The sequence below is a fragment of the Spermophilus citellus genome (genome assembly GCF_964194105.1).
Source record: "Spermophilus citellus genome assembly, chromosome: 11".
Classification (NCBI taxonomy): Eukaryota; Metazoa; Chordata; class Mammalia; order Rodentia; family Sciuridae; genus Spermophilus; species Spermophilus citellus.
The window spans coordinates 123,428,463-123,455,553 of record NC_138192.1 but is presented as its reverse complement, the minus strand read 5'-3'; the positions used below and the strand labels follow the sequence as shown (position 1 = coordinate 123,455,553).

At 38.4% G+C, this 27,091-nt stretch overlaps 1 protein-coding gene across 11 annotated transcripts in view; it reads left to right on the top strand.

Annotated features, from left to right (window-relative positions):
- Positions 1-27,091, top strand: part of DOCK10 (dedicator of cytokinesis 10) — a 249,127-nt gene that overhangs the window by 83,739 nt on the left and 138,297 nt on the right. The window contains exon 1 of one of the 11 annotated variants that reach the window (XM_081261151.1): positions 13,529-13,702. The exons of the other annotated variants lie outside the window; for them this stretch is intronic. Within the exon in view, the coding sequence (XP_081117277.1) occupies positions 13,598-13,702 (105 nt within the window). The 5' untranslated portion in view covers positions 13,529-13,597. Of the gene's footprint in view, positions 1-13,528; positions 13,703-27,091 lie in introns of those variants that run through there. 11 annotated transcript variants of the gene reach the window in all.

Here is a 27,091-nt window from a genome sequence, read left to right as displayed (position 1 = left end):
GACTCTTAATACCAACCAAAGCAAGAGGAACACCAATATTAAATGCAGCCAAGGATCTTTTGATGCAATTGAGGTGACAGATCTCCTTCCCAATCTATGATATCCTTGCAAAAGAAAGCAAAGTCAGATTAAATGTCTCTTTGTCAGTGTACTTTAATACCTTCCAGTGTCCTTGTGGAAAGTTGTGGAAGGGCCAAGAGGAAGACAGAAAATTAAAGTGCAATGCCCCCTTTTCTTTTCTGTTCACAGCATCAGATCGGTAATTATAATGTTGGTATTTGCCACATGCCAGTAAAAAATCCAGCCCAGTTGAGACATAAAGACCATACTGTTTATTGATCTGGGAATTTACAGTTCTGCTTAGGCAGAAAAGTAACCATGAAAAGAAAGAAAAAAAAAAGCATATGATATTGGTTAAAATGTGGCTTTCTTAACTTCCTTGGCATTTGAGTCTTTTGTGTGGGATGAAGGCAGATGACAGAAATAGGATAATTGGAACCTTTTGTAGTTGTGCACAGCGGGATTTTAAAAATGAAATGACCAGTGTTGCAAGACACAGTGAGCACAAAGGGGTCCGTGGTGGAAGGGGCAAATGTGCGGGGGAGAGAGGCTACTTATCCATATTCAAACCAAGGGGCTCTTCTGCCCACTCCCTTCCATCTTGGCATGTCCTGTCCCGTTCACTGCCACTTTCAAAGCAGCTGGTGCCCTTTCTGTGTACTGGGTTCCAGCTTTTCCTAGCATTTCATGCATGAACATCTAAGATCATATTGCAATCCCAAAATACACACTGTAGGAGCCCAGCTCAAGACCACCTCCTCAAAGGAATTGCTGCATAATCAAGGTTAGAGATAGCATCCATTGAGCACTGCTCCGTTGCAGGAACTGCGCTAAATGCTTTATACCTGTTCTCTTATCCATGAGGTGGGTATCATGGCTGTCCTCAGTTTGCAGGATAACTTGTTCAGAGGGTCCCAGGAAGTAAGTACAAAGGCCAGGAATCAAATGCAGGCCGGCTGACTCAGCCCAGTGATCTCTCTCACAGTAGCCAACACCACACTCCCCACCCCCAACTTTAGCCTCCAAATGTGGGTCTTCATCTCCAATTCCTGATGGCCTCGCCTTAGTGTCCAGCTTGCTTCTTTCAAGGTAGCAGTCTTAGTTATTGAAGATTACAATGGCTTCAAATCTTTTCCAGACAAATGATACCTGCATTTTAATGAAAACAGCTCAGAACAGAAACAGAAAACTAGGCTCAGAGACTAATTTCAGTGGTAAGATTTTTAAGGCACATGGAGAGGTGAGAGAGGGAGTTTCCTGGAAGGACAGTAGGCCTGAGTTTCTTCCAGGCTTTCAAGAGGTGAAAACTCTCGTCCAAGGAGAAACATCTTTCATCTTTCACATCACTGGGCCTAAAAGCCATCATCAAAGAAACCTTAGATTAAAACCTGGGATGGGGATGGGGATTTTGACCTCCTTCCTCTTCAGGGAGTTTTTGGTGATGAACAAAGCCAGTGTTGGTTCTCACATTTGGGGCAGAATGGAGTGATTTCAGCATGGAGGAGTGGTGGGGGGCTACAGGCATTTATGAATGATCTGTTCCAAAATATTAATAATGCTGGGTTTTAGAAAGCTTGATTCAGACAATAAATGAGAGAGATCACAAGCATGACCAGTCTATTGGTCAGCCTTGTGCCACTGGGACCGAAATACCTGACAAGAACAAGTTAGAGGAAGGAAAGTTGATTGTGGCTCATAGTTCCAGAGGTAAAGTCCATGGTTGGCTGAGTCCTTTGCTCTGGGCCCAAGATAAGGCAGAACATCTTGGCAGAAGGGCATGACAGAGGAATGCTGCTCTTTGCATGGCTGATGAGGAAACAGAGACAGAAGTGGGGAAGGGGCTGCAGGGCAGATGAACCTTCCAGGGCATGCCCCCAGTAATCTGCCTCCTCCAGCCACCCACACCCCACTTACCTAGAGCTACCACCCAGTAAGTCCATTCAAGCTAGCATGGACTGAGTTGGTTACAGCTCTCATAATCTAATCATTTCACCTCTAAATATTCCTAAAAGTGAGAGGAGCTTTGGGGGGGCACTTCATATACAAACCATAACAACCAGACATACAAAAGTCCAAGCAGAGAAACGGCCCATGAATAGGAAATGAAGTAAAGTCGAAGGTGGGTGGGGCAGGTAGGAGGGAGGCTGGGAGCAGGTCTGAGGCCCAGTGTTTGAGGGCTGACTGACTCCAAAGTTTTCTCTGTGGTGTCCCAAATGTGTAGCATGCCCCAAATGGCCACTTGATTGAATATGCATTAGGAAAAGAGAATATTCGATTTTATAAATGAAACCTCCATCCAGCATAAAAAATTATTTGTTTTTGGAAATGGCGCCCCAGAGGGCATTATTAAACTCTTAGGTGACCTGATTTCTCAGTCATTGTTTCTCAAGGTGTGCGCTGTATGGCATCTTTAATGAGCTTCACCTGGATGCTCATTATAAAGCCAGGTTACTGAGCCCCCATCAGACTTTACTGATGATGTCTTGGATAGGGCCTAGGCATCCATATTTTTCACAACTCTCCATGTGACACAATATATTAATTTTAATTTTTTTTCTTGGTGGTGTTCTTACAATAATGACTTTTGAAGTCCTATCATTATCCGGCTCCTAACTCATGACTTAATACCTGTATGAAATCATCTTTAACCTTGACCGATACAATATTGTTTTCTGTTTTTGAAGTCTACAACCAATATTTTTCATTTTTCACTTAATTTCTGCCCTATTGTATTCCTATGGATTGTTTATATGAGCCATTGACTCCCCATACACACTGTGGATCATGCTCTTTCCCAATCTGCTTTTTTGTTTTTCCAAGTTGTTGATAGACCTTTCTTTTATTTATTTACATGTGGTGCTGATAATCGAACCCAGTGCCTCACACATGCCAGACAAGTGCACTGCCACTGAGCCCCAGCCCCAGCCCCCAGTCCTCTCTTTACACAATCCTCTCTTTACCACTGGCATCTGATACTGGGCAGGCACAGGAAGTGTTGGGCAGAGCCTGAGCCTCTCCACACCTCGCCCTGTCTCCTGAGCAGATTATGTGGGATGCTATCCTGGCCTGCCTTCCTGGCTGTTTCAGTATTTCTTGTTGGCCTGGTAAGGTGAAGAACAAATAGCAAAAGGTTAATTTGTCCTTTAATTGGAAACCTTAAGTATGGCACACCAAAGGTCAAGAATTTTCTGCAGTGTGCACAGCTAAATAAAGGAAATCCAACAATTAATGCTCTCCAAAGTACAAAGAAACTCTTGACTGAGAAACCAAGACCTGTGGTTATTCTGTTTTCACAACGTAAAGCATTAATTCCTGAATCTAAATGCTATATTAGCTTTGCAGCCTCCTGACAGAGGCCTTAAAAGATAAATGCATTATGATACCATTAAAGAAGTAGTTTGGGGGTGGACTGGGTTGCACAGCTTACACCCACGCTCACAGTCTGATCTGCTTGCAAGCAATTGTTGGTCAGAATAGCTGGTGGCCTGCATGCTCAGAATTTGGCATTTACTTAGTAATTTATTTCTCATCAAAATTGTGTAGGTAAGAATGTTTAATTGCCCTCCGTTTGTAAAAACAAATCTCTGCAGGAAAAAAAAAAAGCATAGAATAAAATATGCATAATGCTGATATTCTAGAAATTAACCAATTTTTCCATTAGAATTTCACAGATTTAAAAGACCTTGGTCTCTTCATAAAACCTGTGTACAATGTGATTTTTCTGAATAATTATTAAACAGTGAGTGACATTCCTATTGAAAGCAAGGTAATTAGCAGTCGGAATAACTACAGGAGAGCATTTTAGGTGCTTGTTTTATTTTAAAGAAAATAACTGTAGTTAAATTCACCAGAAGAGGGACGCTGGGTGTGGTACAGGAGACGAACCAGCAGAGAGGATGCCTTGGTCTTCGTGGGGAACTGCTGTTGCACAATCGTCTCTGTGTGTTAGATGACCATAGCACTGATTCAGAGTTCCTCAGACCCAGCTGGGGCTGTATTTGTGTGTCTTCGCCTGATCATTTGTGGCACAATCATCTGCCTAAACCCAGAAAACCTTTCAGTCTTCTTTAAAAGTAAAAGCGTGGCTGGATGTGGTGGCCCACACCTGTAATCCCAGCAGTGTGGGAGGCCAAGGCAGGAGGATGACGAGTTCAAAGCCAGCCTCAGCAACAGCAAGGTGTTAAGCAATTCGGTGAGATCCTGTCACTAAATAAAATACAAAATAGGGCTGGGGATGTGGCTCAGTTGGTCAAGTGCCTCTGAGTTCAATCCTGGGTATCCAACCTCCCTAAAAAAAGTAAAGGCATGATATTATAATAAAAAATGATTTGCTTTTGGTTTAATTTTTTAATGGGAAAAGAAGACTGTACTCTAGGTGAAGAATTCACTGCATGACCTTTTAACAAGCACCAGCAACCCAGATGTACAAAGTTGTAAGAAAGGAATTTAGGAGTCCTGCGGTAGCCATGGTGTTTCTGTAGTTCTCATTGTCAGTGTTCTTATGCCCTGACTTCTGAGGATGGAGGCAAGAGGTATGCTTTGAAGCAGGGTCTCCAAAGAATGAGTGTTTGTCCCTTAGAGATGTCCCATTTTTCAGTAGCAGACAAGACCAAACTGGAAATGTTTTAGATATATGTGACTTCTTGAGGACCGTTGATATTTATAGCTGATCAGCATTTACCCTTTATCATGAAGCATCAAAAATTTCAAGATGAATGCTAGGTTCTTAAATACCCAATAGGAAATTTAAAAAGAATAAATTCTAAAATCAACATTCTCCAATTTTGAAATAACACATTAAGATACTCATTGGTATATCCAGACTATGATGTCTTTTCTGAGTATATCCAGACTTGGTGTCTGTTCTGGAGGTGGAAGGCTATGGCCAATGTTAAAAGTTATTTATTGGAAAAGTGGACCTCCTTTTCATTTGCTTTTATCTAAGATGGGTTCACTAAACTCTATTATAAGAAAGAGTTCCTTACCTGTCCTAAGCCCTTTCATCCAGTGATGCTGGGGAATTTCCAACTCTTTAATTCTAATGAAATTATATCAACAAATATCACTGCAACTTACATGTCTGAAGGGGTGTGGTTGGAATACTATTATGCAATAAAGGGAATGTATGCCTGAAATGCAGGCACACACCCACAACCCACCACACCCACACATACACAACCAACACCACACATACACACTAAATCCACATACTCCTCCACACATATAAGACACACATCACACACACACACACACACACACACACACACACACACACTAAGTCCACATACCCCTCCACACATGTAAGACACACACACACATACACTAAGTCCACATACCCTTCCACACATGTAAGACACACCACATGCATACCACACACACACATACAGATCACACACACGCACACACACATTAAATCCACATACCCCTCCACACATGTAAGACACACATCACATCACACAGACACACACAGACACACACACACACACACACACACACACAGACTGCAGTGTGCTTCTGCTGTTGGCTTGCTTACATTCTCCCTCGCTGTTATCCATATTGTATAAAACTCTTTATTTTTCATGAAGTTCCTTAATATTTTATACTAAAATCAATGCTATTTGGATTAGAGTTTTGTAGACAAAAGATACAGATATTACTCAGTGAAAACTACGTATAGAAATGTGAGGTTTTATTGTGTTCATTTAAACTCTCCTAGAGAAACCTCTTCCCTCTTTGGTAACTCGAAGTGGTTCGGTTGACTTGACCTTTCTCACAGGAAGCAGTGAGCCCCAGTGCTACCAACCCCGAGAGCCCTTGTGCCTGGGGCCGGGCTCAAGACAGGCCACAGTGAAGGAGGAAGTAGCTGCTTGCTGTTCTGCTTCCTTTAACCAGGATGTAAGGTGGTGAGCCTAGTCTGCACATGCTCTCCAGCCAGAGCAAGGCTGTGCAGCAAACTAAACTCACTGGCTGCCAACGGGAAATGTATTGGGAATAGGAGAGGAAAAATAGGAGTTGCAAGTGCTGAAAGAGACGCATTGTAATAAAGAAAAGATGGAATGAAGGGTGGTAAGTAAAGCAGGTGGAAACCAATAGGAAGTGCTTTACCAGTTGCACAAATTAGGATTTGAGGAACCAAGCACCACATCATGCGTACTTGTCTCAATCTCAACCACCAAGTTTCCAGTTGACTCTGAATTCCTAATGGTACTTGGGGGTCATTTTTATGGAGTGGACTTAGATGCATTATCAATGAAAGCCCAGTTTCTGCCCCTTGATTCTTAGGTTCAATGATGATGTCACATTTTAAAATGTAACATAATTAAACCATTTTAAAGGATATTTTTGTAACTTATTGCCTTTGTTTTCTGTGTTTAGTTGCCTACTTGATTATGTATCCACCATTATTTGTCTTCCTCCCTTCTAACTTGGGTTCTGTTATACCCATTCTATTTATCACCTTTATTTCACTGTTACTTGTTTCCAGTAAATGATCTATAAACTGAATTTCTGTTTCCTCCCACTCAGATCTTAACTCCACACAACTGAATCCCACCTCACAGCCCCCAGTGGAAACCACATGTAAAGGCCAAGGGTTTTTCTCACCTGTACCGCCTTCTCAGTACATTTGTGATGTTACAATAATTTTTAAAAGATAAACACATACACACAAAGTTCAGAATGCGTCCGAAGTAGACAGCATTCCAAAGATGTCCCCTCAAGACCCCCTGGTTGTTCAGTCAAGCAGTAATCTTAGGACTGCTGTGAAGGGTCTTTGCAGATATAAATTAAGGCTACTCATCCATGGCTCTTAAAGTGTATAAACTTTTGTGGCTTTTCCTGGTGAAATCAGTCTCATCACATGAAGCTTAAAACCCAGGGTTTCTTCTGGCTAGAATGTAGAGATGCAGAAGAAGAGATGGATGAGACACATGATGCAGTAGAAGTCAGAGATTCAAAGTGTGAGTGGGGTTTGACAGGTTATTTCAGGCTTAGAAGGGGTCTCCTCTAAAAATGACCCCCTCAGTCCTACAACCACAAGGAATGGATTTTGCCAACACTCTTACATGAGCCTGGAACTGGATTGTTCCATGAAGCCTTGAGAAGGACCACCTCCCTGCTCAAGGCCTGAACCTCAGCCTTGCCAGGATATAACCAGAGCATTGTAGAAAGGTGCTGTGCTCAGATTTCTAGTTCATAAAAACTGGGAGATACTAGATGATGGTTGGTTTAGGCCTCGAAATGTGCAAAACTTTACTTCAACAGTAATAGACATCTAATACAGATTGTTGAAACATTTTTCTTGAGCTTCTGACATCTTAACATTTAAATTCCATTTCTTGTAAAACATGGTTAAGGCTGCCCATCTTAGCTAACTTCCAAATCTATTGACAGTTGCTTTCTCCAACTGAACACCATAGGGCCAGAATTTGAATCCATATATCAGAATGTGTGAGCGTGTGTATTTTCTATGCACATGTATATGCACAGACAGGTGTGTATGTGCAGAAATGCATAGTAATACAACATCTAGCAAATGCCAATCCTTTTCCACAAATGACAGTTTACATATATGCACATATAGGAATCTTAGCCATTATATATGCCCGTACATATATTATTATTCCCCAACTCCAGGGACTAACATATATTTCACAAAAATTCTAAAAGCCATATGCTCATTATTCCATTCTATTTATTTAAACAGGCAGAGAGGTCAAGTAACTCACTGGAGGTCATCCAAGGTTTCTGTGGAGACAGATGACAAAGTCCTTGGTTCTCAGTTATCTTTTATGCTAAGTCCCTTTAGATCTCTTCTCAGGTCCTCCATCTGTTTCTTCCCGGATGCCCCATCTTCCTAAAACAGCCTTCCCCAGGACCTCTGGGCTCTGCACTTCCCTGGTGTCACCCCCTACCCCCAATTATCTCTTAGCCATCTCAGTGTTTCCTAAATTGCTTTCCATCATATGTAAAAGAATTTCAAGACTTGTGTTTTCAGTTCTATTCCTCGGTTCTCCAAAAGTTCAGTTTATTTTTAGACCATTAAATTTAACTCTCTCCATGTCTTTCCCCTTCACATCTTAAGTCCTTAGATCACTTCTATTATTATTACCTCTTTTTTTTCTTTTTGTATTGGGGATCAAACTCAGGGTCTCATGCGTACTAGGCAAACATTTTACTACTAAGCCATGAATTAATTTTACTACTAAGCCATAGATTAATCAATCTTTCTTTCTTTTTGTTTCTATTTTTTTAAAGTTTTCCCAGGTTTCTTCTAACACTAATGATTTCCTCTATCAGACATATGCTTCTTAATACTATGGAGAATGCTACGCATTTCTCAGAAGGTCTAGCAATGCCTTGAAGACAGCACTTAATAAATTCTGATCATTTACTACTATCAGAATTCTTTTCTAATGAACTGAACAGTGTCTCTTTGTGGTTGAACCAACGAGTCTCTGATTTGTCTTTGTTGCTGGTTCTTGCCCATTGACTATTGTGATTTTTTTTATTGCAAACGCATTTTTGAATCTAAGCAGGAGGGAACTTGTTCGGAATGATGTGGGGTACTTTATAAAATGTTGGAGAAGCAGACTTGTTATAGAAATAAGGGAGGCAGATGCCCAGAAGAAGGCCCCAGCAGTGCCATTCATGGGCATTGTTCCTCCCATGCAGTGACCACAAGTTTTGCCTCTCTGATGTCCTCATACACTGTCTGGCGGTGCCTCCTTTTGCCAGTATCTAAGGAAATGAGAAATAAGTTCGTCTCACATTGCAGAAGTTGGGAAGTGGGAGGGACTTCAAGATAAAGAACCGTGATGCCTAAAGAGGAATAGATTAGAAAGGGAGGAAGTCACTGAAAAGTTTTTCAAGATTATGAAGTGATGCGTTAGCAGGCAATCTGCTGGTCTTCTAAAACTTGGAGTCAGGATTTAGGGTTCCATCAGTAAGAGGAAGCCCAGAAGTTTGCCATCCCCATGCACGTGATCCCGTGCATGTGTAGGTTTTGAATACTTACAATTTTTCTTATGAGTAGGTATATCGTTTTTGTTAGATTTGCAAATGAGTCCATAATTTAAAAAGGGGTTTAAATGCTATTTTCTAGTCATTAAAATAAAAATAAGTCTGACACCGGGAAATCAAGTGACCCAGAGGCAGGGGCCCATAACATCATAAGGAAAAAATGGCATCTGAAAAGTCTGCAGGTACTGTCTTGTACCTGCTCACCTAACGGAGGTCAAGGGGTTCCTTAGAGGATGTGATCTGTTTAGAGCCAGAGACACAAAATGGAATTTCTAAATATCCAATGACCATGGATCAGAAGGAGCTGTACCCTCTGGAATTCTTGATTGCCTGATGAAGGCAATGACACCATATTGATGTAGTTTAACTCCCTGATTGTCATTTTTACAGCAACCTGCTATTTTTCTGACAGTTTTCTAAGGAAACCTCCTCAGTTTCCATGCTTACATAAGGGATCCTGAAACTGTCTTGTCTGTCACCTGTATGGCATGAATCACTATGTGACAATGTAGGGATGTACAAGTGGCCCAAGCCCAGGTACATACATGTGCTTCAACTAAATCTAGTTCCAGCTGGGGAAAAGGAAATAGCCTAGTCCTATTGCCTCAAAATATTTCTCATCTCACTTAACTTAGGAAAAACAACCTGTCATGAACCCCACTTGATCGTGGTGCACTATCTTTTTGATACATTTTTTAATTCAATTTGCCAGAATTTTATTGAGAACTTTTGCATCTATATTCATTAGAGATATTGGTCTGAAGTTTTCTTTCTTCCATGTGCAATCTTTGCCTGGTTTTGGAATCAGGGTGATATTGGCCTCATAGAATGAGTTTGGAAGTGTTCCCTCTGTTTCTATTTCCTGAAATAAATTGAATAGTATTGGTATTAGTTCTTCTTTAAAGGTCTTGTATAACTCAGCTGTGTATCCACCAGTCCTGGACTTTTCTTGGTTGGTAGACTTCTGATGGTGTCTTCTATTTTATCCCTTGAAATTGATCTGTTTAAATTGTGTATATCATCCTGATTCAATTTGGGCAGATCATATGACTCTAGAAATTTGTCAATGCCTTTATATTTTCTATTTTATTGGAGTACAAGTTTTCAAAATAATTTCTAATTATCTTCTGTATTTAGATAGTGCACCACGATCAAGTGGGGTTCATCCTAGGGATGCAAAGTTGGTTCAACATATGGAAATCAATAAATGTAATTAATCACATCAATAGAGTTAGAGATAAGAACCATATGATCATCTCATTAGATGCAGAAAAAGCATTCGACAAAACACAGAACCGCTTCATGTTCAAAACACTAACACGAAGTTAGAAAAACTAGGGATAACAGGAACATATCTCAACATTGTAATGGCTAAGCCCCAGGCCAACATCATTATAAATGGAGAAAAATTGAAAGCATTCCCTCTAAAAACTGGAATAAGACAGGGATGCCCAATTTCACCACTTCTATTTAACATAGTTCTTGAAACACTGGCCAGAGCAATTAGGCAGATGAAAGAAATTAAAGGGACACAGATAGTAAAAGAAGAACTCAAATTAGCACTATTTGCCAACAGTATGATTCTATTTCTAGAAGACCCAAAAAATTCCACCAGAAAACTTCTAGAACTAGTAAAAGAATTATGCAAAGTAGCAGGAAACAAAATCAACACCCATAAATCAAAGGCTTTTCTGTATATCAGTGACAAATCCTCTGAAAGGGAAATGAGGAAAACTACTCTTTAAAATAACCTCAAAAAAAAAATGGGAATCAACCTAACAAAACAGGTGAAAGGCCTCTACAACAAAAACTACAGAACACTAAAGAATGAATTAAAGAAGACCTTAGAATATGGAAAGATCTCCCTTGTTCTTAGATAGAATTAATATTGTCAAAATGACCATATTACCAAAAGCACTATACAGATTTAAAGCAATTCCAATCAAAATCCCAATGACATTCCTCATAGAAATAGGAAAAGCAGTCATGAAACTCATCTGGAAAAATAAGAGACCCAGAATAGCTAAAGCAATCCTTAGCAAAAAGAGTGAAGCAGGTGGCATCACTATATCAGACCTTAAACTATATACTACACTACAGAACAACAGTAACAAAAACAGCATGGTATTGGCACCAAAATAGACTGGTAGACCAATGGTATGGAATAGAGGACACAGAGACTAACCCACAAAATTACAGTTATCTTTATATTAGACAAAGTTGCCAAAAACATACATTGAAGAAAAGATAGCCTCTTCAACAAATGGTGCTGGGAAAACTGGAAATCCATATGCAACAAAATGAAATTAAACCCTTATCTCTCTCCATGCACAAAACTCAACGCAAAGTGGATCAAGGACCTGAGAATAAAACCAGAGACCCTTAATCTAATAGAATAAAAAGTAGGCCCAAATCTCCATCATATTGGATTAGGCCCCTACTTCCTTAATAAGATTCCTATAGCACAAGAATTAAAATAAAGAATTAATAAATAGGATGGATTCATACTGAAAAGCTTCTTCTCAGCGAAAGAAACAATCAGCGAGGTGAATAGAGAGCCTACAGGTTGGGATCAATTTTTTACCACTTGCACATCAGATATATATATACCATATATCTCTATGGTATATAAAGAAGTCAAAGAGCTAAACACCAAAAAAAAAACAAAAAACCCACTCAATAAATGGACAAAGGAACTGAGCAGACACTTCTCAGAAGGTGATATATGACCAATCAACAAATACATGAAAAAATGTTCATCACCAGTAGCAATTAGAGAAATGTAAATCAAAACCACACTAAGATTTTATCTCACGCCAGTCAGAATGGCAGCTATTAGAATACAATAAAAACAAACAACAGTAAGTGTTGGCAAGGATGTTGGGGAAAAGACACACTCATACATTGCTGGTGGGACTGCAAATTGGTGCAGCCAATATGGAAAGCAGTATGGAGATTGCTTGGAAAACAGGGAATGGAACCACATTTTGACCTAGCTATCCCTCTCCTCGGTCTACACCCAAAGGACTTCAACACATCATACTACAGGGACACAGCCACATCAATATTTATAGCAGCACAATTCACAATAGCTAAACTGGAACCAATCTAGATGCCCTTCAGTAGATGAATGGATAAAGAAAATGTGGTATATATACACAATGGAATTTTACTCAGCAATAAAAGAATAAAATCATGGCATTTGTAGGTAAATGAATGAAGTTGGAGAATATATGCTAAATGAAGTTTCCCAAAAACCAAAAGCCGAATATTTTCTCTGATATAAGGAGACTGATTCATAGTGGGGCTGGGAGGGGGAGCATGGGAAGATTAGATGAACTCTAGAATAGGGTAAAGGGGTGGGAAGGGAAGAGAAGAGGCATGAGGGTAGAAATGAGGGTGGAATGAGATGGACATCATTACCCTAAGTACATGTATGAAGACACGAATTGGTGTTAATATACACGAATTGGTGTGAATATACTTTATATACAACCAGAGATATGAAAAATTGTGCTTTATATATGTAATATGAATTATAATGCATTCTGCTGTCATATATAACAAACTAGAATAAAAAAATCTAAAAAAACAACTTGTTCTCTATTTATTTGTAAATTATGCAGTTCAAGGTACAAGCACTGGTTTAATTGCTGAGAACAGTCAATGAGGCAGAATAAATCCCCATTCTTGTGCAGCATAGAACCTAATGGAAGAACATAGACCATGAGGAAAATAAATGAATACACTGTATGTTAGTGTTGTGTGCTACTAAATGCTATGGAGAAAAATAAAGCAGGAAGAAGCATTATGGTGGACTGGAGGGCAGCATTTTTCACTTTTAAATAGCCCCAGAGAAGAGAGTAAAGACATAAAGACAAGGGCGTTAACTGTTCGACTGTTTGTAACCATTTCGCATGCAGACCTAAGACATCTGTGGGTGTTGTATTTAACTGTATTATAGCATAATTTATTTAGGCAACCAATAAAAATAGGCAATGTAAATATCTCCTCGTATATCCTAAATGACCCTGGAAGACCACTAGTTTAGTCTATACTTGCATATGCAACTGCTTTAAATAGAATTTTCTGTCCAAGGTTCTGGGATTACAGTTACCTTTTGGATCTGGCCATCATTACATAGTGCAGACAGTGGCTTCAGATAGGAAGCCTGTAGTAAACTGACTCAATCCCGACTTGGTTCCACGGGTGATTTTCCATCACAGGGTTTGTATGGCTCTGAGCAGTCCTCTTCGGTGCCCAGGGTCCCTCTGTGTCTCTGTCTTGCTTCCGCGCAGGTGTGAGGGACAACTTACAAACCAGAGCAGTGCTGCTCACAGGAAGTGGTCACTTGTTGGTTTTCCTTTCCTTTCTGTTGAGTTCTATTAACGTAGCATGAGCATTTCCCTTTTCACCGAAGCAGAAAGATTTGCTCAGCTTGGTGAAGCTTCAGAAAGAAAAGGTTTAACTACCTCGATATTTTAAAAACATATCCTGACTGAATGACAGAAACACAATGAGCTTCCGAAGTAAGGTGTTCAAACGGGAGCCCAGTGAATTTTGGAAGAAGAGACGGACACTGAGGAGAATAAATCAAGAAGAAATCCACAGATTTAGTTCTGTAGGTATCTGAATATCAACATTTTGCTCTCCATCTTTTCTTCAATACTGTCTTTTTTAAAAGGTGGTTTTCTAACATAGACTACTGGCAAAGTCCTCTATAAGAATACTCAGCTGGGTTCATAAATATCCACTTTTACTGACATCTTTTTTTTTTCAAAGTCATGCTGCTTTCAAACTATCTGTACTTCTTTTGAAAATATGGGTAGAGGATTTAAATAGAATATTTGGAATATTCAGAATTCATCTAAGGTTATCTTAATATTAGGATACAAAATGTTATTACTGGAACAACTTTTCTTTTTTAGTAAAGAAAAGCCTACCATTGCCTAAAGTAGGACCCCAGTTGATGACTTAGATCTAGTTGTGGTTTTTAAATGTCTCCGCTCCATTTTTATTATGCACCACTTCTTTACCTTAAAATTATTAGCAACAACAATCCAAAGCATAAAGGAAAAAAATAAATAAGTATTTGATTGATGGAGCCAGGATTATAAAAGTTAATTCATCTTAAAGTTTAAAAAGATTTGGTTTGGTTTTACTGTTAAACATGTTTTCTGCCTTATTGTTGAAATACCATCAGTGTTCTGGAAATGGGTACTTATCATAGAATTCTAGATTCCTGTCTGGATAGATACATGTTACAGCAGATTGCTGGATGGACTGTTTCAGTGACTCCCATGAAATGTGGTTATCCCAGTAGTGACATGGTGGCTGCCATCTTTTCTTCAACACTTTCTTTTAACAAGGGTGAGCCTAGAGTGGTATTCTAACATAGGCTACTGGGCTAAGTCCTGCATAAAACAGAACACTCTGTGTGGCTCTTAAATAGCTTCTTTTACTTGCATCATTGTTCTGTGGAATACGTGGCATAGCAACATGACTGAGGAGCTCATCTTAAGACAGATCATTTTGCAGGGTGGTTCCACCTTTCCTTGCTTTCTTTAGAGCAGGCTTTCTCAACTTCTGCACCATTATCACTTGGAATCCAACTTTTTTTTTGATAGGGGTGGAGGGAGAGGGAAGTAGTGGTATTCTTTGAATTCTAGGATTTTTAGCAACATCCTAGACTTTTATCTACCCAATGCTGGAGGTATCCTCTCCCCAATTGTGACAAACAAAAATGTGTTCTATGGGCAGAGAGTGAATTCCTGGTTGAAAATCTCTATTCTAGGGGTAAAAAAATCTTTTTCTTAATATAAATATCTATAATCTAGAGGTAGAAGAGGCTTTTAAAAATTGCATATAAATACATATGTGGCTACTTATATGAATTGTCATTTATGAATATGAAGAATCAAATTGAAGAATAGTCACTTATCCCTTGATAAGACAAAATCATGTAAAGTATACATGGCTTCCTGTATACTCAGTGACAATTTAATAGGAACAGAATTTGTTAGAGGTCTGGCTTTCAGGATTGGTACATGTTGTTATTTGTTCAGATTCTGTCTCAGTACCACCTGTCTGTGTATTGCTGATACACAACCAAGCTACCAGCCAGGGGAGGAATCCTGGGTTTTTGCACCCAGCATTTAATAACCAGAATATGCACAGAGTCCCGGACCCAACATTTGTTCCCCATTGACCAGAAATAGGAGACTGATGGTATCCTCTCAGCTGGTTCCTAAGAGCCTTTTCAGTTACTTTAAATGGTATAATTGTTAAGTGGTATAATTGTTTCAAATATTTGCTTTTAAATGGTATAATTGTTTCAAATATTTGCTTGGTTTGAGATCATTTTAACCTTTAGACCATTTCTAAAAACTCAATTTCTATGCTGCATTTCTCTCAGGGAATTTAGAAGTACAGTGGGTTATGATATGACACCCTGAGATTTACTTTTTGTTTCCACTAAAAGAGACAACACACAGGAGAAGAACATGTCTATCTTACACACACCACACTTACAGTGTTGGCAAGAGGATGGCCTCCAGTGTCTCAACATATAATGAAGCTAATCACTCTACGAATTATCTTAATTGAATTTGAACATATTGCTACTGAGTACTATGGGGAAAGCAGCCAGTAAGATACAGTGTTTTCCCAGAGCATTCAGTAGCGATGCATTCAAATTTAATTAAAACCATTCATACAGCGATTAGCTATTTTTCTGTGGAAGGCCCTGGGGACTTTCCTGCTACAGTTGCCTGCTTTTGGTCAGCCTAAGATAGGCATATCTGCTTTCACAGGTTGTCTCTGCTATTGAGTAGGGGATTGTTCTGTTCATCTTCAAGTATTATCCTAAGATGTGCTTTTATTTTGGAAAAGAGAATCCAAGAAAATGGATTAATTAGAGGGATAGATTTGACACAACTGTCATGGGGGTCATGCTGTCTACCTCTCACCCCCGCGTCTATCAGTGCTTGGCTGGATTACATACATCGCCCTGAGCCTCAGTTTGCTCTTCTGCAAAATGTTCATAATAGCACCTGTCTGTTCTTAAGACTGCTGATTAGAATTTGATTTGAGAACATGCTTTCTGAACATGGTCTGAACACAGTAAAAAAAAAAAATTACAAGTGTCATGTAGTATTATTAAACCACATAAAATAGTTCCATTTCCATGGGAAAGAGGCCACCATCCTAGTGTGGTTGTCTTTGTGTGGCAGATCAATGCAAGCCCTGAAGTTAAGTTAGAAATGAAACAATAATTTCTTTTAAACTTTGAATGTAAGGAGAAAGAACAATTGCTGGAGACGATTTTCCTAGAGTATCTGTTTTTCTAATGAGCATGTGGATTTTGAACTAAGTCATTGCTTGCTCTAAGGCCAACTTAGAAGTTATTTGATTTTGTAGCAATCGAGAATGCTTATCCAGAACTCTGACTTCCTAACAAGTGTGCCACCTAAATCTTATACCCTCCTGATCCAGCTTGACAAATTTGTGGATTCTGCTTTTTTTCAAGTGGTCTTTGAAGCTGTGGAGTTTACTCTACTGAAATATTTAATTTATTTGAGGGTTTCTTTTATTAATCCAACTTTCCAATGTATTGAATAAGAAACACCATCACATATTTTAATCCATTTATCACAGACAACATTCAGGTTAGAAATTACCATTGTGTTAAGAGAACTGTTCAAGGAAAATGAAACTTATTTGGATCATCAAGTGAACTACTTCCCTTAATCTTTGAAAATGTGTGCAGTGTTCTGTCGTTGATGGCTTTCTTTTTAACTGCCTACTTTTATTATTTGTTACCAAAATTATGTGTCATGATCTCTGGTGCATAGGATGTTAGTAAAAGACAATTTCCTTTCTACATTTCATGTTCTAATTTGCAAAGATTAAATATAGGATTGAGTTGAGTTATATCAGTTATCTGTACAGTCAGAAAAAAATGCTGAACTTTCAAAAATTAATGTGATTTGTTGTTTTTAAGTTGTTACTTGGGTAATGGATCATTAATCATCAAGATTTCAAAGTATTTAGGAAACTTTGGATATGTATGAAAATGTGCTTTCTTTTAATAATAACCTATTATCACTTTAATAGGAAATTGAAAACTCTAGACAGAGGATCTCATCCAAATGGTTTTGACATATCTCCCACATAACATCATTCTGTATTATACCATGCTATTGTCTTTCAAGTCAGTTTTTTATCTTTTACTCTGGTATCTTAATATGAAGATAGTCTGCTGGTCAAGTGAGCTTCTTTATCGTCACTATCTGATCTGTAAACATTTTGTTGGTAACTAGTTGATAGAAAAGAAGCACAGGATGGGATAAGAGGTCCCAGGTGATGGTTTCAGAAAGAAGAGAGTGATTTGAGGTTGAAATACACAGGTATCAGGAATGAAATTTATAAACAGAGTAGTGGAAGAAATGGAGAATCACACGTTGACACTTGATCCAGCCTCAGAATCCAGGTGAACACACATACAGGACTCTGCATGTGGGCCCTGACGTGAGAGAACAGTCAGCTCAGGAGCCAGTTTGCTGCAATATGGACCTGGGGGAGGTGCCTGTAGTTGAAGCAAGAACGACCTTAACTTTGCTCAAGGTGGACTGCCAGCAGAGGGAGGAGTGAAACGAGGAGAGAACCAACCATCTGAGCCTGGATGTGGACTATCTGCTAGGGAACCTGGTATCACAGTGGACAGGAAGTGAGGTCAGACACCAACAACTCTTTACTTCCTGGTGGTGGCAGGAAGACTTTTTGGTTTTCAGGATTTTCTCAACTGGTGGCAATTCTGACACAAACATTATTGGCATTCTCTAAGTGCTTTCTAAATCCACTTTTTAGATTCCTGTTCTTCACCTTCCTTACCTGTCCATAAATATTTGTCCTCTGTCTCTACCACTTTCTTTTCTGAGATGCCCAGTAACCTCTTGCCAATCCTTGGCCTTCCCTCACTGTGAAAAAAGGGAGAAGGAAGTTTCCTAAACTACTGTTCTATTCCAGAATCTTCCCCAAAGGTTTTTTTTTTTTAATTTGTTCTGATTAGTTATACATGACAGTAGAACGCACTTGGACACATCATATAAAAATGGAGTATAATTTCTCATTCTTCTGGTGGTACATGATGTAGAATCACACCAATTGTGTAGTCATATAAGTATACATAGGGTAATAATGTCAGGTTCGTTCTATTATCCTTCTTAACTCCTTCCCCACCCCTCCCTTCACTTCCCTCTACCCAATCCAAAGTCACTCTGTTCCTCCCTAGCCCCTCCCCACATCTTGAATTAGCATCCACCTATGAGAGAAAACATTTGGTCTTTGGCTTGGTGGGATTGGCTTATTTTGCTTAGCAAGATAGTCTCCAGTGCCATCCATTTACCAGAAAATGCTGTAATTTCATTCTTCTTTAAGACTGAGTAGTATTCCATTGTGTGTATATACTACATTTTCTTCATCCATTCATCTGTTGAAGGGCACCTAGGTTCTCAAAAGGTTTTGTTTTAATTTTTTAATTTTTTGTTTTTAATGCTTTTTGTTTCTTGTTTCTGCAAGGCAAGATTTTTGCTGATAATGTAGAGTGAAGTGGATCATAGGTTTAAGGATGAACTGGTTTAAAATATGGGTTCTTCCATCAGCTTGCTGGCCAAGTCATTCAAGTCCTCAGAATCTAAGTATTCTCATCTATTGAAAAGAAAAGAAAAGAAAAGAAAAGAAAAAAAGAAATGATGTTCTCTTCCATGATTAATATGGTTACTTAGTGAGACGAGATATTAAATACATATCATAGTCCTTGCCATTGATCATAATGACCATAGTAGAAAAATATCACCAGCATTTATGGGATATGTTGTTTAAAATTATGGGATCCATTGGTACTATATTAATAAATTTTTGGTATCGCTATGTCACTTTTATAAGCAAACATGTATGTATTTTCTTTTTTTTTATTGGTTGTTCACAACATTACAAAGCTCTTGACATATCATATTTCATACATTAGAATCAAGTGGGTTATGAACTCCCATTTTTACCCCAAATACAGATTGCAGAATCACATCAGTTACACATCCACATTTTTACATACTGCCATATTAGTGACTGTTGTATTCTGCTACCTTTCCTATCCTCTACTATCCCTCCTCCCCTCCCCTCCCATCTTCTCTCTCTACCCCATCTACTGTAATTCATTTCCCTCCATGGTTATTATCCCGTTCCCCTCACAACCTCTTATATGTAATTTTGTATAACAATGAGGGTCTCCCTCCATTTCCATGCAATTTCCCTTTTCTCTCCCTTTCCCTCTCACCTCATGTCTCTGTTTAATGTTAATCTTTTCTTCCTGCTCTTCCTCCCTGCTCTGTTCTTAGTTGCTCTCATTATATCAAAGAAGACATTTGGTATTTGTTTTTTAGGGATTGGCTAGCTTCACTAAGCATAATCTGCTCTAGTGCCATCCATTTCCCTGCAAATTCCATGATTTTGTCATTTTTTAGTGCTGCGTAATACTCCATGGTGTATAAATGCCACATTTTTTTATCCATTCATCTATTGAAGGGCATCTGGGTTGATTCCACAGTCTAGCAATTGTGAATTGTGCTGCTATGAACATCGATGTGGCAGTATCCCTGTAGTGCACTCTTTTAAAGTCTTCAGGGAATAATCCGAGAAAGGCAATAGCTGGGTCAAATAGTGGTTCCATTCCCAGCTTTCCCAGGAATCTCCATACTGCTTTCCAAATTGGCCGCACCCATTTGCAGTCCCACCAGCAATGTACAAGTGTACCCTTTTCCCCACATCCTCGCCAGCACTTGTTGTTGTTTGACTTCATAGTGGCTGCCAATCTTACTGGAGTGAGATGGTATCTTAGGGTGGTTTTGATTTGCATTTCCTTGACTGCTAGAGATGGAGAGCATTTTTTTCATGTGCTTGTTGATTGATTGTATATCCTCCTCTGAGAAGTGTCTGTTCAGGTCCTTGGCCCATTTGTTGATTGGGTTATTTGTTATCTTATTGTCTAATTTTTTGAGTTCTTTGTATACTCTGGATATTAGGGCTCTATCTGAAGTGTGAGGAGTAAAAATTTGTTGCCAGGATGTAGGCTCCCTATTTCCTCTCTTATTGTTTCTCTTGCTGAGAAAAAACTCTTCAGTTTAAGAAAATCCCATTTGTTGATTCTTGTTATTAACTCTTGTGCTATGGGTGTCCTATTAAGGAATTTTATTACAAATTCAGCAAGTGTGACTCTTGAGATGAAAACGGCAGAATGAAGGAAAGTTCTCTGAGACTGGGAAGGCTTACAGATGCCTGCTCTGTCATTTGCTGCAGGGGTCTAGCAGCACTTCCAACACAGTGAGGCATTGCCCACAGAGAGCAAAATTACAGCATATGACACTGTCAGCAAAGAAAGCAAATGTGGTCATAAACTCATGTTTTGACTTCCAGATGTTATGGTGTCCTAGGAGGGTGATGAATTGAATGAGTTACTGTTCATAGAAAATTAGAGACCAGGGCTGCACTTCTTGTATCACCTTGGAAAGTCACAAAGTTGTATCACCTTGGAAAGTCACGATGCCTGGTATAAATTTTCAGAGTGAGATGACATGAGGGTGCATTAGTAACGAGTGAGTTTATTAAACCTACATTCTTGCACTGCAAAGGCAAAAGTCATTGGCTGCAAGAGGTCCTTTAAGACCATTCAAATCCAAATAAACATAAATTGAAGAAGTGATAGTCCTCTATTATAAGTGTTGCTCCTTGTTTTATGAAGTGTTAGGATCTTTGGTTGGAAGCATTAAAATCTTGCTCCAGAAAGCCAGGACAGTCCAGAGAAGAGAGCAGGAGGCAGGACATAGAGAAAGTCTTGGAAAAGAATTAAGCTTGGAGTAGGAGCCGCCAGGACGTTGGAATCAGGCACATTTTGGTGGCTGGAGGTAATGGTCAGTCCTGTGGGACTAGCAAACTTAGAAAAGAACAAATTCCAAGTCTCCTCTCAAGAGTCAGTGTTTTGGAAGGAAGGATCCAATGGATCTTTGCTGGGCTTTATGCTTAGACCATAGAAAAGCATGACCTTTTTAATAATCAGGATAGGTCTTAGGGGATAGGGAGAGAAGTCCTCAAAAGGAAATTAAGATGCTAGTCCTAAAAGAAGGCACAATGGGTGTTGCACTGAAAAACCAAAAGTGTCCACTCTGTATGTTCACTTCCAAGTGGCCACAGATAAGAAAGAGGATAAAAGAACTGGCTATCATGATGGTGAGACTTTTTGAAAATATAAGATGCGTGTTGACAAAACCATTTACATTTGTTTGTGTGTGACACATACATATATGTACACACAAATACATATGCACATGCAGACACACACACACACACACACACACACACACACACACCACTTGACCTGTGGGTGACAGTTTATGTGCTAAAGTACTAAAATAGTGTCAGAGTTTAACCGGGTGGCAGCTTTCATCACAGACTTCATATAAATTAATCTAAAGTTCCCTGCAGTTTGCTCTCAGGCATTAATTTCCTTGGTGTCAAGCAGCCTTGTAATTGGGTTGTGATGTATTTTTAATGATATTTATTATCATTCAAGTGTTCCTAGAAAACTAAATGAGACATGTAATTTAATTTGATTTAGAACTTCTTGGATGTTTTCTACTTCTTTACAAGTACCCATATTATACAGAGAAGCAGCTACTTTGATTTTTATTTTCATATATTGTGCAAAAAATTTATCAATTTTGACATGATCCTAAGACATAAATAAGCTTAGATTATTTCCCTAAAAACAAGGCAGCAAAAGACCTAATTCAGTTTGAGAGTCTATCTTACATCATGGATAAAGTCTCTAAGGCTCTTTTGGTTTTGGTTTCTTAATGAAATCAAGGGTTAACAAAACAGATAATTATGATTTTTCTAACCATAATGTGTGTGTACTGGATATAATGAACTGATCATGCCTTATATTGCAAAGGACTTAACACTTCACTAAGTTTAACTTGCTTTATTTCACTGAAATGGACAATGAGTTACCACTGGTTGATTTCTTCTGCAATCTGTGTGTTTTTGTTACCACGGAAACCGTTTCCAAACTCAGCTTAATCTGAGTTTGCCCAGCTGTACAGTTCTTAACCTTGATTTAGCTAGTGTTTTTCCGTTCTTATGACACTGCGATTCAAGACAGAGAGAAGGTTAAAGGGTCAGCCGGCAATGGCTTATTCCTTACTTAATCATTTCCTCTGGTAAGAAAAGCGAGTCTTGTTTTCTGAAGCTCAGGCATTTGAGAGATTGTCCAGTGGAACTCCCTCTGATGAGAGGCTGAATTAAATCTGTCACAGGACCACAGGCCCACAGCTGTGGCCATGGATCCAGCTGCATGGACTCTCTCCAATTTTCTCAATTTGTTTTAAACACAAATGGTGTGGAAGTTGTTTCTCATCCATTTACATTGAGGCCAAAGGGTCGTGGCCTATTTTAGGGTCTAAAGAATTCATGTATCATTTAGATCTTTTATTTCTCTTGATAAATTTATTCTATTATCTTGATAGCACTGAAGTTAGTTAACAGTTGTGTTACTTCTAAATTGCTGTGGAGGTCTCAAGGTTGTAGATTTTGGGGGGGGGGGTGGGTCTCTCTGAGGACCCTGTGGATCATCGCTGTGAGCTAGTTGCTTGTCTGTACGCCAAGATGTGAAGAGAATTTTTAAATAATTGGCATTTGTCCTCTTATAGAGCCTACTCTATTGATGCTAAAGTAAATATTGTTTTTCTGTGTGTCATTAACCGAGGATTAATAGTATAACACTGAAGAAGGCATTCTGTTACTAATATTCGAAGCAGAATAAAGATTCAGATATTTAGCAATAACAGGAGCAACTGAAGAAAAGTAAGGAAGTCTCAGATAATATCATGATTTGCACTGTATCTCACAGAAAGGTCATACAACTTCTCAAAGTGGGGAAAGGGTGTTCTTTTCATAGTGTTTCTTGAAAAGACCAGATTTTTGAAACGGAGAATCAAAAATAACTCATTCAGATTGATAGGATTGGAGTAACCTCAATAGGCTCACTCCCCTAATTATACCTAAAGTTTAGAACCCAAATAGGCAGCCCCCAAATAGGAGGGGTTTGCTCTGAGGATTGTTCTCTCTTCTTGACTCCATCAGACTCTTTGCCAAGCAGCTCCCCAGGACTGACAGTCTCTCTTGTATCTGTACAAGTTTGCATTAGAGAAAGAAATTCCAAGCATCTACAACGTGGATTGCCCTCTAGATATTTCTATTTGCAAAGCTAACAAGATTAATACCAAACCTATTCTAAATTTAATCCTTCTCTTTTGAACTGAAATTATAAATACACAAAAAGAATTTTCTAGGCTATTTCTCAAGGAAAACAAAAGGTAGAATTTCAGGGTCATGTTCCGGGGCTGCTGCTCATAGTTAGGTGGATTGACTTCCTTTTTCCTCCGGGGGACCCCGCAGCTGGTTTGACTTAGGAGATACAAAGAATAAGATGCTCCTTTCCTATTAGTACTTTTACTTATACTAGTACCTTTTTTAAACCTCTGTTCAAATCATTCATTGTCTGAGTTTTCCGTTAAGGAAATTTGGATAATAAATATAAAATCATATAGGGCTATCTCTGGAACATGAAGAATTTAGTTGGTAGGATTGCTTGGTTTGTTTTGCCTTGATTTGCTATCATAGTTTTGAGAAATCCAGTTCATTTTTTCCACCACAATGAAAGCAAAATATGTTCCTAATAGAAAATTGGAGAATGCAGAAAAGTCAAAATAGTAAAATCCTAAAAATCACAGTCCCATCCAAACATAATAACTAATAATATTTGGATCTATATCTCTCACCTTTTTAAATTTTTAATAATTTTCAGTTAGTCTGTTGTGTACAGTATTTATTCCCATTTTTATTAAACAATAATATGTACACAATTTTGCTTTTTGTCATAAACTTCAAAGTTTTGGGATAAAGCCATGTGGATAATTTTCAAATAAAGACAAATCTGTGTTTGTCTGGTATTTTGTAATTCACTTACCACTTGCACACGGTTATTTCTTCATCTTTACGACACCATGGCCCTTATTCCCACTCAAATCAACATCAGCTAAGACTGGACGACTTGCCCAAGTCACGTAGCTGGTAGGGAAAGATTCTGAATTTCCCCCTGGAGTTTATGCATCTAAATCTTCACAACAATGACCATCACATATAGTTTAATACATTAGATGTCAGTGGTTCCCTATCAAGCCAAAAATAGTTCCACTATTAAATTGTTAATTGTGATTCTCCATTTTGCTGACATGCGCTTCTAGAACCTCATTCCTAGTCTGTAATTATTTTCCCTGGTCTCCTTTCCCCAGTGTTTGTGTATCTTTTTTTTTTTTTAATTACTTGAAACTGTTACTTTAGTGGTTGGATTTCTATATGAAGCCCCGCTGTGATATTTCTAGGATCCCTCTCTGGTGGATTTTCAAAGGGGTAAACAATTTTAAAATCAAATAATTCCCCAGTGTTTCAATAAAGCCATGATAGTTTTGAGAAATCAAGTTTATGTTTTCCACCAAAATATGTTCCTAATAGAAAATGTGGAGAATGCAGAAAACTTAAAATAGTAAAATCCCAAATATTACAGTCCCATCCAAACATAATAACTAATAATATTTGGATCTATATCTCTCAGCTTTTTTAATTTTCAGTAATTTTCAATACCATGTTCAGTTCCTCTGTTGTACAATATTTATTTGCATTTTATTAAACAATAATACATATACAATTCTGCTTTTCACCATAAACTTCAAAAACACAGTTTTAATTGGCATATCTTATTTTATTGGGTTGATGTGCCTTAATTTCATAATCATTTCTTACCCTTAATGACTTCTTATTCTCCCTTTTTATGTGGCTATGCCCTTCCCACGTGACTACCACCTAGACTTCTAGACAGGTATTCTGGATTTAGACTCTAATGTCTTCATGTGTGTCAATCTAGAGCCACTGTCAAGATTTCCTTGAGATTGTCTTCTAAGATAATCCATTTCCCTGTGGCTCCTTTTGTAGCTATCTTGATTATGAACCCCACCTTCTTTAGGTCCCCCCCAAAAAACAAACAAACAAAAACCAATCACTTGCAAAACTTTGTGAGTTCACTAACTTTACCAAAGAATTGAAGGATTCAGCAAATTCATGACAAGTGCTACACAATTATTTATTTATTTACTTCAACCTTGATCCTAGGCTTAATGTCCTTCCCAAAGCTCACTGCTGCATTAAGCCTTTCTCTATTACACATGATTTTCTGAAAATTATAAGCCACTTTTCTTGAAAGGCAATTCAGATGTCTTCACTCACTAGGTATAGCCTCTACCAGACTGTCCACCTTTCTTATCCCCCATGGGTGAAGGTAAGCATGTTTCTCCACCTTGTTACAAAGATAATATTGCCAAGTCATCCTTGCACATATCTTAGATTATACATAAATATATATGGTTTTACACATATTTATGTGCATATACATATATGCATACTTATGTACATATATACATGTGTATATATACAAACACATACATATATACAAATATATAAATATTTGTAAATATTATGCAAGTATGTATTTGTACATATGCATATAGATATATATACATACATATGTAATATGTATATATGTTTATTATTTCTTTTAGATAGATCGCTAAAAAGGAATTACTGGATCTCGATGCAAAGATATATATTTAATTACTCAATACATTTTTATTGAATGCCTACTTGCTCTTTGCTCTTTGCACATATTAAATTCACAACATAGGTCCTTTCAGTTCATGACTAGTGAAAATTTAAAATTCATAACCTTAATTTATTTAACCTTAACTTATTTAATACTTACGAAGTAAATATATGAGGTCTGGTGCTTTTCTAAGAAGTACTACCTCATCTCATCCTGTGAAACAATCTCTTACTAAGCCATTTTACAGATGCAGAAATTAAGACATAAGAATTACTATGCCAAGTGTTACATAGTCCATAGTAGCAATTTTCTAGACTCCCAGAAATTCTGGTTCCTGAGTATATGATATACTCCTAGACAACTAGGCTGGGTAGTTTACTTTTTAGTTAGGCTTATTTTGGAGGAAGGTCTATGTTGGTAATTTAATAAGTAAATTTTTAGGGCCACATGCTTCAAATATGTATTTTCTTTTCTTTGGTGTCACCCAATTGGTTTTTTCCCCTAATTGATTTTGAACTGTAATAATGAAACTGATTCAGGTCTTTGGGATGAAGCACTGTGTGCTTAAGACCAGGATCTGTAGTTAAAGCATAGACAGTCTACTAGCTGAAATGGCCTTGGCAGCCTGGACTCTACCAAGATGGCAGCTTCCCCACTCCAGGGCTTAAGAATGGGTTGGTATTCATGAGAAGTTGTAGAATAAGGGGAAGAAAGCATTTGTTGTGGTGACAGGGGCCCATTCTTCTGCTGTGAAGTTGCTTTGGAAAAGAGCTGAGGGTTTGGGGAACTAGATCAAACAAATCCCTTAATACTATATAGGAAGAATAGGGCCTATTACTACTGTGGGGAAACATCGCCCTGCTGCATAATAACTGGTCCTGGTGGGTGCCTTTTCCCATGCATAGTAACTTTAAAATAGCTAATGAAATTCATTACTCATTTGAGAGTAAGAGTAAAAAGCACTATAAAATCCAATCCAATTCAGGGTAATCTTGGCACATACCTTATCCCAATTGGTGCATTTCCAAAAGAAACACACACACTAAATTCAGGAGGGACAACCCAACCCTTGTTAAAGCTGTAAATCAATGCTGCTCAGTTCCCATTTTCACTCAATGTCTCTGCAAGGATCAGGATTGAGAAAGTAACTGGTCCCACCATCCTTGTATGTGTCTGTATCTTTGACTGAATCCCTGAGAAGATAGCCCCCTTGCTCTAGAGAGAACTACTGGTGGAATAGTCTGC